Genomic DNA, 13,739 nt, shown 5'->3' with positions numbered 1-13,739 from the left:
AGTCCAGCCCCGCCTGGCATAGGCAGGAAGTCTGCTGGGGTCAAATGATCCCAGGAAGATAAGCATCCAAACTTCTTTATATGAGTCTGAAGTAGGTGCTTGGCACCACCTGGGGTGGGGGGGAACATTCAGACTGTAAAGAAGTGTTTCCTTATGTCCAGTCTACATCAGCCTTCCAGAAGCCTGTAACTATTAGATCTTGTTAGCCCCTGGGGAGCCCTGGTGAACAACTGTTCTCCCAGATCCTGGTGCACACCCCTTATGTACTTGTACGCTGCCACCATGTCCTCTCTGACCCTTTTCCTCTCCAGACTGAAAAGTCCCATGTCCCTCAGCCTCTCCTCATAAGGCTTGCTCTCTTGGTCTTTGATCATGTGGGTGGCTCTCCTCTGGACTCTCACGCTCATTCACGTCCCTCCTGAAGTGGGGGTCCAAAACTGGATACAGTACTCCAGCTGTAGCCTCACTAAGGCTGAGTAAAGCAGGAGGATGAAGTCCTTAAGTGCTTAAGATGCACTGGTGGATGCATGCCAGAGTTTGGTTTACTTTGCCAGCTACAGCATCGCATTGGTGGCTCATGTTCATTTTGTGGTCAATCAAGACTCCCAAGTCTCTTTCAGTCATGGTAATAGCGAATGTAGCACTGCCAAGCCTATAAGTATGATGATGGTTTTTCCTCCCAAGGTGGAGCACCCTCCACTTCTCTACGTCAAATGCCATCAGGTTTTGGCTGGCCCACCTTGCAAGCCTGTCCAAGTCAGCTTTATCCCTCAGTCTGTCTTCCAGTGTGACTGCCTCCCCCACAAAGTTTAGTGTCATCCATGAACTTCACCAGTTTGCATCTGATGCCCAAATCCAGATCATTAATAAAGATTTTGAAGAGGACTGGCCCAAGTACTGACCCCTGAGGGACACCACTGGTCACTCTGCGCCGTGTTGATTTGCTTCCGTCAACTATTACTTTTTGGGTCTGACCCCAGAACCAGTTCCCCAGACATCGGACCATGAGATGGTTGAGGTTACAGTTTTCCAGCTTAGCCATGAGGACATCATGGGAGACCAATTCAAAGGCCTTTCTGAAATCCAGATTTATGACATTAACCACATCTCCCTTGTCTAGGCAATGTGTCACCTGGTCATAGAAAGAGACAGAGTTGGTCAGGCAACACCTTCCAACAATGAGAACATGTTGGCTGGCACTCAGAAAGTTGCCATCCATTAGCCTGTTGCTGATGTAACCTTTGATGATTTTTTTCCAGGATCTTTCTAAGGATGGATGTCAGACCAACTGGCCTATAATTCCCTGGATCTTCCTTCCTTCCTTTAAGATTGGGACCACACTGGCTCTTTTCCAGTCTTTTGGTATCTCTCCCCAGCACCACTAGTTCTCAGATATCCTCGCCATTGCGCATGCTATGATGCCTGCCAGACCCTTCAGGACTCTCGGGTGGCATTCTATCCTGGCCTGCGGATTTATGGATGTCGAGCCTCTCAAGGTGTTCCCTTACTTCATCTACATCAATTGTGGGCACATCTTCTGCACCCTGGATGCTTTGTGTCCTGTCCGACAGGGCGATTCCCTTCAGCAGGTGGAAGACTGATGCAAAGTAATCATTTAGGAGACTGGCCTTTTCCTGAGTTCATATGTCAGCTACCCCATTTGATTTAGCAGAGGTCCAATGTTGCCTTTGTTCTTCCCACATATCTGAAGAAGGACTTTTTGTTTCCCTTGATTCTCCTGGCTAGCCTGAGTTCAGTTTCTGCCTTGGCTCTTCTGGTCCGCTCTCTACAGGTGTGGACTAGTGGTGCATAGTCCTCCTTGCTGATGATTCCCATTTTTCATCTGGTGTAGGCTTCTCTTTTTAGTTTCAGGAGGTCCAGAAGTTCTCTACTGAGGCAAGGGGTTTCCCAGCCCACTAACTGGCTTTCCTGCAGGATGGAATGGACTTTCCTTCTACTTTGAGGACTGCATCCTTAAGGAACAACCATTCCTCATGGACTCCCCTTTTTGAGCGGCCATGGTCTCTTAGTGCTTCACTGACCAGTCTCCCAAATTTGTGAAAGTCAGCCTTCCCAAAGTTGAGGACTTCTGTTTTACTGAGAGATTTTCCCACCCAGCGTTGGACAGAGAAATTGATCAGTTCATAGTGCTGTCACCAAGCTTCTCCTCGATCCTCAGATTGCTCACCAGATCATCTTCTTTGGCCAGTACCAGATCCAGCAGTTTCTCTCCCCAGTCGGCCCATAGACCTTATTTATCAATGCAAGTGGGGAAGCTACGCAGCTGGTCAGATTTGGCTGTGTGCTCTTTCCATGAGACCCCAGGGAGGTTGAAGTCACCCATGACAACCATGCATCAGGAGTATGCAGCCTCAGCCAGTTACCTACTGAATTCAAGATCCAGCTCTTTTTCTTAGTTGGGAGGTCTATAATAGACTCCTACAATTAAATGCATTTTCTAACTTAGTAAAATGTATTCAGATTCCAAGGCAGACAAGGACATATAGCTGGACAGTCCACATTCCTGAAAGTCAAATCCTTTATTTTCACTGTTTGTCTTCTGGCATGACTACAGTGGCCTCCACAGTGTTCTTAAGATTGTCACTAAAAATAAGCCCCAACCCCGTTGTTTCTCTCTCCACATACTCCAAACCTGTGATTGATGCAATCAGGATGCTTCACAGATACACCCTGTTGCTACTTTTGAGATATGTCTCTGCTAAGCTTCAGAGGGATAGCAGAAGTTGTCCCTAGAGTTCCCCACTGCTTTACTTCTAGATTTGGAGATAACAGAGTGGGAGCAGGTAAGTGAAGCTTAGTTTCTGGCAGCAGTTTTGAGAGCATTGTGTAGGGAGTAAGACTTAACTTTTGTCTGCATGGGCTCTGACAGCACTGAGCTGCCTGCACTGGCTGTACACACACCACTTGGCCAGATGGCAAGTAGTTGTACATCCTGCACCCTGCAATAACCTGGCCAGTGCCTATTCAACTTAATCTGCTGATCTACCTCCTTAATTAGATAGAGTTTCAACGCTGAGTACAGATGGATTTGTCTTTGAGGCATGTCAATTATTCAAGAAAGAGGATTTAGAATTCTATATCTTTTAGTTTCTCAGACTACCATCTTACTAACAGTTATAAGAGACATCTTACTAACAGTTATGAGAGACTGCGGGACCTGAACCTATTCAGCCTCCACAAGAGAAGGCTGAGGGGGGACCTGGTGACCGTCTATAGACTCACTAGGGGGGACCAGAAGGGTTTGGGGGAGACGCTGTTTCCCCTAGCGCCCGCTGGCATAACAAGGAGTAATGGGCACAAGTTGATGGAGAGGAGGTATAGATTGGACATCCGCAAAAACTACTTCACAGTTAGGGCGGCTAGGAGCTGGAACCAACTTCCAAGGGAAGTGGTGCTGGCCCCTACCCTGGGGGTCTTTAAGAAGAGGCTGCATGCCTACCTGGCTGGACTCGTTTGAGTCCCATTTTTGTTTTGGGGTTTTGTTGTTCTCCTGCCCTGGCGGGGGGTCGGGCTAGAAGATCTGCTAGGTCCCTTCCGACCCTAAATCTATGAAACTATGAAACTATATTTAGAGCCTATTTCCTTTCAATCCAAATTCCACTATGCTATTAGTCTATATAATTCTCACTGGGCTGTCACCTTTTTCTCAAAGAGGAAGGTAAGCTACATTTTACAACAAAATGGTTGACAAAGAAGCTACCACAGTGAAATCAGCGTTCCCTGATGCATGGACAGTCCATGATCCACTAAATACCTATGAAATCCCATCACTGAGAGAACAAGGTGCATGCACAGCAATATCAAGACTTTGGTAAACATTCTAGCCAATGGGAGCCTGAATGAAAACTAATTCCCAAAGCATGCGCTTTGAAAGCTAGAAAAACAAAACTCCATTGTCAGAGAGGGGCAGTAAAAATCAATATAAGTTTGATTTAGACCTCTATAAACAACTGTTTAGTCTGATCAGACTCACTGTAAGAAAAGGAGAAGACATCTAAATTCTCAATATGGGAAAGAGAAAATGTGGGTGCTAAATATGACTATCATTGATAATGCCTAGAAAAAGGCAAACTAGATGTCTATGGATAGGCAGTGTAGCAACATGATGCTGAGACACTCCCACACTAGCTTGGTATGTACAGCTCCCAAGCTGAAAGCAGTATAGTCATATTACTGCCGTGCTGTGTACAGGCAGATAAGCTCTACTTTGCACTAATGTAGCTATACTAGTATGGCTTAGAAGCCAACATGTACAGAACTATGGTGGGGGCTCTCTCACCACAGCACCATGGCTGTCTTGTTCCATACAGACATGCCCATATCATAGCAAAGAACTGAGCCTGCTGTCTCTATGGTCCCTCCATACCATTCTGAGAGCATAAAGGGGCCTTTCTGAGGAGAAGAGTTTCAAGATAATATCCTCTACACAGGGAACCTTTACTACAGGAAAGGAGCTGCTGAGCCAAAATTACATTAATCCTACTTCATGTGCAGGGAGGGAAGTGATGGGCAAGAAATGGAAGGACAGGTTATAACTGGTTGGTAATGCAAGGTAATGCACATAGGCAAAAAGAAGCTCAATTACACATTAACACCACTAGGTTCGGAACTAGCAGTTCTGAACTAGCTGTTAAGATTAAGGAAAGAAACACTGGAGTCATTATAGGCAGTTCTCTAAAAATATCAGCACCATGTACGGCAACAACAACAAAAAAAAACTAATAAAAATGTTGGGTATCATTAAGAAGGGAACTAAAAACAAAAACCAGAAAACACTGTCATGCTACTATACAAATCCCCATGGTACACCTATATCTTGAATACTGCGTGCAGTTCTGGTATGCACAGCTCAAAAAGGATGTAGTAGAATTAGAAATGGTACTGAAAAAAAAGAAGCGAAATCATCAGGGGTATGCAGCAGTTGCTATAAGAAGAAAGAGACTAAAAAAGCTATGGCTTTCCAGTTTGGAAAGGAGAAGGCTGAGGAGGGATATAATAGAGGTCTAATAAAATCAGGAAGGATGTGGACAAAGTAAATAGGGAACAGTTATTTACCAAGTCTTAGAATACTGGAACTAGAGGACATGCACTGAAACTAGTAGGAGCCAGTTCTAAAACGAGTAAGAAAAAAATATTTTCTTATGCAGCATATAGTCAACTTGTAGGACTCATTATCACAGGGGGGGTTGAGGCAGATGGTATAGCCAGGCATAAAAATGGGACTAGACAAACTTATGGGTGATGGATCTGTTTAATAGGTATTAAGCAGAACAGTCAGTGATGTATTTTCTGGCAACCCTAAATCAATGATTGTGGATGCCAGGAAGGTCAGTAAACAGGGAATAGATGACTCTAGATATACATGCTCTCCCTCTAAAGCGCATCCACTCTTGCCACTGTCATAGACAAAATGCTAGGCTAGATGGACCATTGGTCTGACTCAGAATAGCATTTCTGTTCTTAATGCTCTTCCCAGGCTTTACCATAGGAACACTTTAAACACTCTAAAGTTACTTTGTTATCAAAAGATAATTTATATGTTTAAAGGTTTCCACTGCATGAAACAGTAGGCAGAAATGAACCAGGAGGCTGGGTAGTACAGAAGGGAAACAGGGAACTAAGTAGCAGGAAAATACATGAAGAAAGAAGAGGAGGACCAATAAGAAAAGTAGGTCAGGAGAGAAAGGAATAGAACAGATGGGCAGGATATGATGAAAAAGAGCAAAAGAAGAATGACAGACTACCAGTTTTCAAAAGGAAAGAACACTTTGCATATTTAATATTAATACATTTAGTGACAACTATTATTTTTCCAAATACCAAGTTCCTAGAATAGCCACAGGACTGCCATATGGGAGGGAAAAACTGAGGCAGCCTGAGTGGTTTATACAGTAGTAAACAAGAGGGTCTACAGTATGGATGAAGTTTGGGAACCTCCTCTACTAAAGATAATAGTTGGCATTAGTAGCTGCTGTATGCTTTGGTGACAAGAGAGAAAAAAAGGTCAACAGGAATGAGGGGTCTGGAAAGTGGATTAAAGTGATTAAGAAGCAGCAATAAAACTCTCTGCCCTCTGTCCGCCTACAGAAGCGTACAAAAGATGTATAAAGTCAATAATGCAAACCCAGTAGGGACTAAGATTTGCCTCACTAACTACAATGGAAATAACATGCACATAACCACAGGCCATCGCTTACTCCACTGTTCTTCAATGTAAACTGCTGTTTTAATGTAGCCAATAACATAGAAACAAATGAAGAGTAAAATGAAGGGAAACCAGAGCAAATGAAAAAAACAATTATAAACCAAAAATGAAATAAGTAATGATCTTAAGATGAGAACACAAAAATCCTAAATTCCAGAATTAGATGGCAAGTATTAGCCATGAGGATCTTCTTGATTTCAAAGAAACCTTTCATGACAAATCAGGACCTAAAAAACCAAAGTCACCCATAACAACTTGTTTATGAAACACTGAAGTCTAATGATTTCAAAATACAGCCCTAGGGACTAAGCAGCCATAATTCCTGTTTATTGAACTGGTTTCAGTAGTGGACAGCAGCAAAACTGACAAAAATTGTATCATTTTCAGAAAGCAACAGAGAGAGGGTCCTTGGCTCTATGATCAGCTTGCCATTCCAACAGCCTCGTCTAGGACCTCAAGTTTTTCAGACTCTAAAACCAGTAGGCTCAGTGAACTATTAGACTTTCAGGGCAGCAAGCTCCTCACCTCCTCCATTGCAGAAGTAAGGTTGGCCAGGGACCCAACTGGACTGATTACTTAGGAAAGCAGTTCCCAACCACAGAGTAATCTGCAAGAAAAAGCTGTCTACTGTGGCTGGAGTCACAAGGTTGATCCAGTCCAGGAGATGCTAGCAGACACTCAGGGCAGCTGGCTCCCCAGGCTCCAGATGTGTACCCCTGGAAGCCAGTTGATCCAGAAGTCTGGAATACCTTGGTCTAAAGCTGTCCAACAGACAGACTGCCAGAGAGGTAAGCATGTGTCCTGCCAGGAATCCAGGCAAGTTTCTAATAAAAACCTGTCTGATGGCAAGTTTCAAAACTTTGCCTGTATTATGCTGGGAGGTTAGTCACAAAAATACCCAAAATAAAACAAAACATAAGAAAACACTACCAACCTTGTTCCACAAAGAATTGCACACATCATTCATTTTAAAATGAATCTGCATTTTCTAACAGAAAAATGTACTGTCAGAAAAAATCTGACCAGCTGTACACACGATACATCAGTCATTAGAATCACCCTACCAGTTTGGGGCAGAATAATCTGGGCAGCCACTATGGGAAAGTATGTTCCAGATTGCCCCTTAACTGCTTCACCAGAAACAAACGCTGCACTGTTTATCACACATCCAAGAAGTTGGTGCCTGACCACTTCCCTAAACCAATGGATTATTAATTGCAGTAGCTGGGCTACCACCAGTATGTTCTTGTAATCTTATTCCGTGGCTACATGGCTGTTGGGTTGAAAGGAAATGGGTATATCCATCCCCTTCCACTACTGTAGAACAGTGAAAGTCCACACATGTGCCATATGACTAGAGGCGATACACTTCTAGAGGGTTTGAACTCTGCACCTTGATGAAGTCATGACGTACTTCTAAGGTCTGGGCATACACACTGTATAATGGTAATGCAACTGTTTATCAATGTTAATATGTTAATTATGATAATGTTGATTGTACTGAGTTGAAATAATTTGAATTGATTGGCCTTTTTAAGTACTGCCCAGGTTTGAATTTGATTGGGTATTGTGACAAAGGTGATGATTGGACCATTGGGTGAGGGACAGGTGTTGTGTTTAAACAGAGCAGCCAGTACGAGCTCTGGGGGCTCAGGCTCAGACTCGGCCTCACTCTCACTCTGGCTGGACAGTCCTAACCCCAGGCTCTCAGGGTGTGGGAGTTCGTTGAGTGCAGGTTCCTTGCTGTGACCTGGTCATTGGGATTGAGCTTGCTGAGGTTTAGCTGTCTCGCGCTCTTTACTTTGGGCTTCGGCTGTGGAAGCTGCAGTTGGGTAAAGCATCACACTTCCCCTATTTGAGGTGCTGAGTACATAAGCAGGGAAAAGCTAGAAATCCTCAAGGACTTGTCAGAGGGTTTCTCCTGCTGACTAGACCCAGGGTGTTCTTGCTGCCGTCTGTGCTTTCTGGGTTGTCTGTAAAGTTGCATAGCGGTTAACTGTGTAGTGACCGCAGCTCACTGTAATGTGTAATTGATTGGCTGTGTGACCAACAACAGTGGGTTTGGAATGTGCGTTGGGTTATTGCCCCGTTGGGTGTATTTTATTGTGTTGCAGCTTGGGTGTATGGAAATATTGCATCAGGTAGTTGTTGCACGGGTTGTATCGTGTAATACAGCTTATATTGCTCAACCTACCTGTGTTCTAGTGTGCAGCTACTCTTCCTAACTCTAAGTAGGGTTGGGCAGTAGAGATCAATGCTCAGGGAAATCAACTTACTTTAATGCCCCTGAACCTGACTACCTATGGGTCATAAAGGATTAATGACCCTCTGGATTAATTAGTTAATTGGCATCCCCACAGGCTGTCCTTCACTACTAGGGCACACAGAAGAGGAAGAGATTCTGTGCTAAACAAAGTCCTTAAGGAAGGGTGGGCCAGATACCAAATTATGTGATGATTATTCTTCCTCTATACAGACAAGCACAGGATAAACCACTTTTGGTATCAGCAGCAACAGAAGGTATGTGCCCACAGTTCAAAGTTTAACCACAATATCACACAACTCTGGACAAGCCATCTGGTTATAAAATACCTGAACCTGGTTTTATCCCACAAAAGTCAGTGGCAAATTAAAGGCCTCATTTTTGCCACAACAGAAAAAGCTCTACATGCTTAAACATACTTCATTACATCACATAAAGCTGGTCATTTTGACACTGGAGGAAACCCCCCCCCAAAAAAAAACAAACCCCTAAACTTCAGATAAGCACACACAATTTTCCAAAACCACAGAAGGAGAACATTTCACTTTGGATTCAGGAATCCTTACCTGTCACACATGCTGTTTCCTAAAAAAATAGTTCATGTAATTATTATATTTAATAAGTTATGATATTGTAAATGACAAGCCACAAGCTAGCCAATGCTACCTCAGCTACCCATAGCAGACAAATTAGCAAGAGTGTATTTAGATACTAAATATGGACATAATTCTACAATATCAGTAGTTCCGGATTTGCTAAGCCTTTAAAATGGGGGGGAAGAGGGAGAAGGTGGGGGGTTGTCAAAGCCTACCTTGATATCAAAGTTGCAGTCAAGTCTTCTGATTAAGACAATGAAAGTATTGGAGGAGTTGTCCTTAAGTGGTGGAGGGGCTATAGGCTCACACGCATTCTCCGGCTTCGAATTTATTAAGAACCCCTGAAACAAAGTCATGGTATATGATCAGTTTTCTCTTTGACATAACCCTACAAATGTTGCGGAAAATAATTTTTCATATTTATAAGAAAGCCACTTGAATTCCTGAAGCTCTGTCTTGAGTTTTACATTGCATCATGCTTTGTGTGTAAATACTGATTTTAAACACCAAAATGTTCCTTAGGGTTACAAAGAAAGAAGTGCAGCAAACTGAGGACATCAAATAGTTGCACATACTTTCTGATTACCTCGTAAGTAGGTTCATATCATCTCAGAACTCTAGCCATAGGTCAGTGTACAGAGATCTGTATACATTGAAGTAAAATTATATAAGTGATTTTCTTTTCAGGGCTGCACAATGCAGTCAACAGAAACAGGCCGAGTAGCAGCAATACAAATTCAGTATTAGCTATCAAAGATAAATAGGAGGAATATTTTCACACATATAAAAAGAGCTAACTTGCATTTTCATAAACAATACCTATTTAGGAAGAGAGTGTGTGAGAGTGAGAGTTATCAGTCAGAACTGCAAAACACCACTAGAGAAATATTGAGACTGGGAAGTTCTATAGCTGCAAACAGACATTGCCTCCATATTGCCACAAAAGTTCTTACAGTAGCACAAAGTGAAAGCAAATAGATGTCTATGCCCTTTGTTGCATCACAGGTCCCCAAATTTGTGGCCGTGACAAAAGTTAATATAAATTTGTGCTGGATGTCTCTGTTTTCAGGCAGAACACTTCAGGCAGCACAGAGCTGCCCATGCTCTCCAGCCACTCCGGGCAGGCACTCCCAGGCCCAAGGGCTCAATCCTACACACATACAGGAGAATTCCCAGGGCATGAAAGATTGGGCCCTTGAAGCCCCTGCCTGGGTTCCCCAGTGTGAAGTGACCCACTGCAAATTGGATTCTCTACACACACTTCTGCAAGCAAAGAAATCTGGGGTTCCCCATTTGCAAAGGCATGCTCGGAGTGCTGTCCCACAGGATTGGGGGCAGCAAAGGCCCCGATGGACAACAGGTAACACCTATTCCACCCAGTGAAGCAAATCAGCTGTTTCTCAACGGATCACAACACAGCTGATCCACTTCATTTAGCAACATCTGTTTCTGTTTTAGCCTATGATTGTCAGTGCCTGGATTGTCCCCAGGAGGCACGAGGGGGCTTGAGTATGCACCTTATTACACGATAGCAACTGATCATGATCACTCCTAGCCTACAAACACTCTGTGGCAGTACACGAAGCAGGTCTGATATTGTTTTAATAAACTGTGGCTGCATCTTTATCCTGAAGAGTACTGGGATCAGAATTGTGAACAATATTTTTTAAAATGTTGCTTAATACAAAATTCTAATTTTTGGTATCCTCCTAAAAGGCATTAGGACTCGATTTTTGGAAATACTTAGCCTTATCTGCTCCTATTAAAGCTGCTAAGGGGTTGCAGGTATTTACTGCTTGTGAAAAAGAAAGAAAGTCATTTATTTTTCTACCTAAATATGGATTGTAGGACCTAACCTGAAGCAGTCTGGTTTTGAAAATTTGCTCAAAATTTAGGGGAAAAAATATTTTTGAAGATTTGCTGTGTCATTATAACCTCATTTTTATGTTAAATTTAGAAGGTGAAGTTTTAAATTGCATTTGACCTCTTATTTCACATAAACATAAAGATTAAACTTTCTTGTTACAGTAGAGAGACATTAAAATCTAAAGCCTAGCAAGACCTAATAAAATGCGCTAGAACTGTATCAAACATATATTTAGTTACTCAATCAGTAGATTTCCTAAAAATTCAAAAGTTGTCAAGACTACTTCATACAAAACATGTTACTCTGACAATTTTCTTTTAAAATAATTTTTAATTAATAGAACATCAGCATATGATACAAGTACAAGATCATCAGATCCAGATAAAATATTCTTCATCGGTTGGACAAGGGAAAAGGAAGATAATACCAACCAATCAGTTGGAGAGCAAATCTAGAGAGTCAGCCATGTAAATCCTTTTTTGAAGAGTAGAATATTAATGTAAGGGAATCCAGCTGACTTTATTTTATAACATCTCAATGCTCCAGGCCATTTGATTCTAACAGGCAATTTCTCACAATGGTCAACCAGCAATCTCATTTTAATACTCTCTCCCATTAAAGCATGCTCCACTCCACAGAGTGTGTATCAACCAAATCGGCAATTATTTTTCAAATAAACGAACTTCACAGATCTTTTCTAGCCAGATTAACTAACTCTCTAAACATACAATCAACATATACCCTCTCTGGCATCTGGCATCAGGGCCAGAGCTGAAGCTGCAGCAGTGACAAGCCCCCCACCCCACGCATACTCCAAATCAAAACAAGCTTTCATTCCTCTTCCCCCCTCTGCCCCCACCCCCCATGTTAAATGGGAGAAAAACCCTGGTCTGGATTTGAAAAAATACAGTACATATAGCATGCAGAGGTGGGATAAATTATAAATACACAATTAATTCAAGAGGAGACTCCTCGGCTGCTGAGGCTGATTGGGTGCTTCCATAGCAACTCCCATACGCTTGTTATTAGAGTCCTTATCCTGCAAACACTTAATGCTTGTGAGTAGAAAGTGAGATGTCAGAAGGACTATTAGCAACACAAAGAAAATACAGCACCTCACAAGGTCAGCCCATTACAAAACGAAGGAATGTTAGCCTGCAGTGTAAAGGTAGCATGCAAAATAGTTTATTTTAATGAGACTCTGGGCCAAAACTTGAAGGAATGAGTCTGCATAATTTATGTCTCCTTCTGTCCCCAGTAGCTATGCCATACCAAACAAGTCATTCCCTTTCTACCCCCACAGTAAGGTGTCCAGACTGGTATAAGTACCATCCCAAGGTACCTGAGGAAAGGAGTATAGAACCTCCTTTAGGTATATTTTTATTACCTCTAACTGGCACCTTCTAACTCCTCTGTATGCAGTTAACCAGCTTGTCACCAGTAAGAAAAACGTTCAACTTGGACTTCCCCTACCTTACGCATCCCCTCTGAATCTGGCCCAAAGTACCATCATTCTTCAGACGCTGAATTCCTGAAATTCATCATTTCTTACAAAAATGTTTAAAAAACTTTCAGATGACAGATATCACTTGTTTTTCTAACTCATTTAGGATCTAAAATGCCCTTAACTGTTATTTTGTAATTGGAACTTGTAATACTTAACAGGAACAAGATATATGATACATACCAGTGATTCTCAACTAGGATGCTGCAGCATGCTGGGGTGCTAACAAGTGTTAGTGCTGTTAGGTAAGAAAACACCTAGGCTAGGGACAGACATTCAAAAAGCCCAAGCCTGAATTGATTCACTCCTTGCAGGTTAGTCTAACCTGCAGAGATTGAACTGCTTTGCAAATGGACAGAAGACATTCACTTTTGATTCAGGAAACGTAGACACATGCCTGCAGTGCCTCAGGCCACAAGCCAGGAGTACACTAGAGTGAGCTCTTCCTTCCCTTCAACAGTGCTGAGCTGAGAGGGGGCGTAAGCAAGCCCCAGCAGGGCGGTACGATTAGGGCGGGGTTTAAACCCCAACCCTGGCCTGCACAGTCCCCATTTGGGGTGCGACTGGAGGGGGAAGTAGCCCTCACCAGGCTTCCCCTGCCCCCTCCTGCTCGCTGCTCAAGGGGCAGGGACTGTTGTCAGACCCTGGCCTCAAGCCAGCACTCTAGGGCAAAGAGCAGGTGGAGGGGGGGCAGAGCTGGCAGGGGAAGCGAGGAATGTTTGTGTGGACTGCATGCATCTGCTGATAATACCAAGCTTTTCAAATCATCTTCTCTGCTTCTCCATACTGTCTGCAGCAAACTGACATGTACTGCATTCATTGCAAACCAGGTCATTTCTCACACCTCTCTCTGTCCCCTGTAGAACACTGACAACAAGGCAGCGAGGAGCTTATCAGAACACAAAACTTATTCAGCCCATCAAGGAAAAAAAGCCTCTTTCTTATTAGTTCAAGCTCTTCTTAAACAGCTTTTTGAAAAGCATTTTTAAGGAAGAATGGAGAGACATTACCAGCTGACCTATTGATTAGCTCCAAAAAGCCCTAAACAGACACTGTTCTGTCTGCCTTTGTCAGTGAAATTGGAGACATGCACGCACACACACACACGTCTGAGCATTAGCTAGCATGGGGGTGGCGTGACCGTGACCAGATGCTGGCTGGGGTCCATGCTTGAGTGGTGAGCAGCCAGAGGGCGATGGGACAGAGGGAAGCCAGGCAGAAGCTGCTGTGCCTGCTGTCTCCATCTCCTTCTCAGCCAGCCAGAGCTCTGGCTAGGGAGGAGA

The 13,739-nt window shown here is 43.2% G+C and overlaps 1 protein-coding gene across 1 annotated transcript in view; it reads right to left on the bottom strand.

The window, feature by feature from the left end:
• Window positions 1–13,739, bottom strand: part of RNF13 (ring finger protein 13) — a 155,563-nt gene that overhangs the window by 118,197 nt on the left and 23,627 nt on the right. The window contains exon 4 of the mRNA XM_019503130.1: window positions 9,301–9,426. Coding sequence (XP_019358675.1) covers window positions 9,301–9,426 — 126 coding nt within the window. The remainder of the gene's footprint in view (window positions 1–9,300; window positions 9,427–13,739) is intronic.

Source organism: Gavialis gangeticus, unplaced genomic scaffold (assembly GCF_001723915.1).
Source record: "Gavialis gangeticus isolate Ggan-Ray unplaced genomic scaffold, GavGan_comp1, whole genome shotgun sequence".
Lineage (NCBI taxonomy): Eukaryota > Metazoa > Chordata > Crocodylia > Gavialidae > Gavialis > Gavialis gangeticus.
This window is presented reverse-complemented; position numbering and strand designations above follow the sequence as displayed.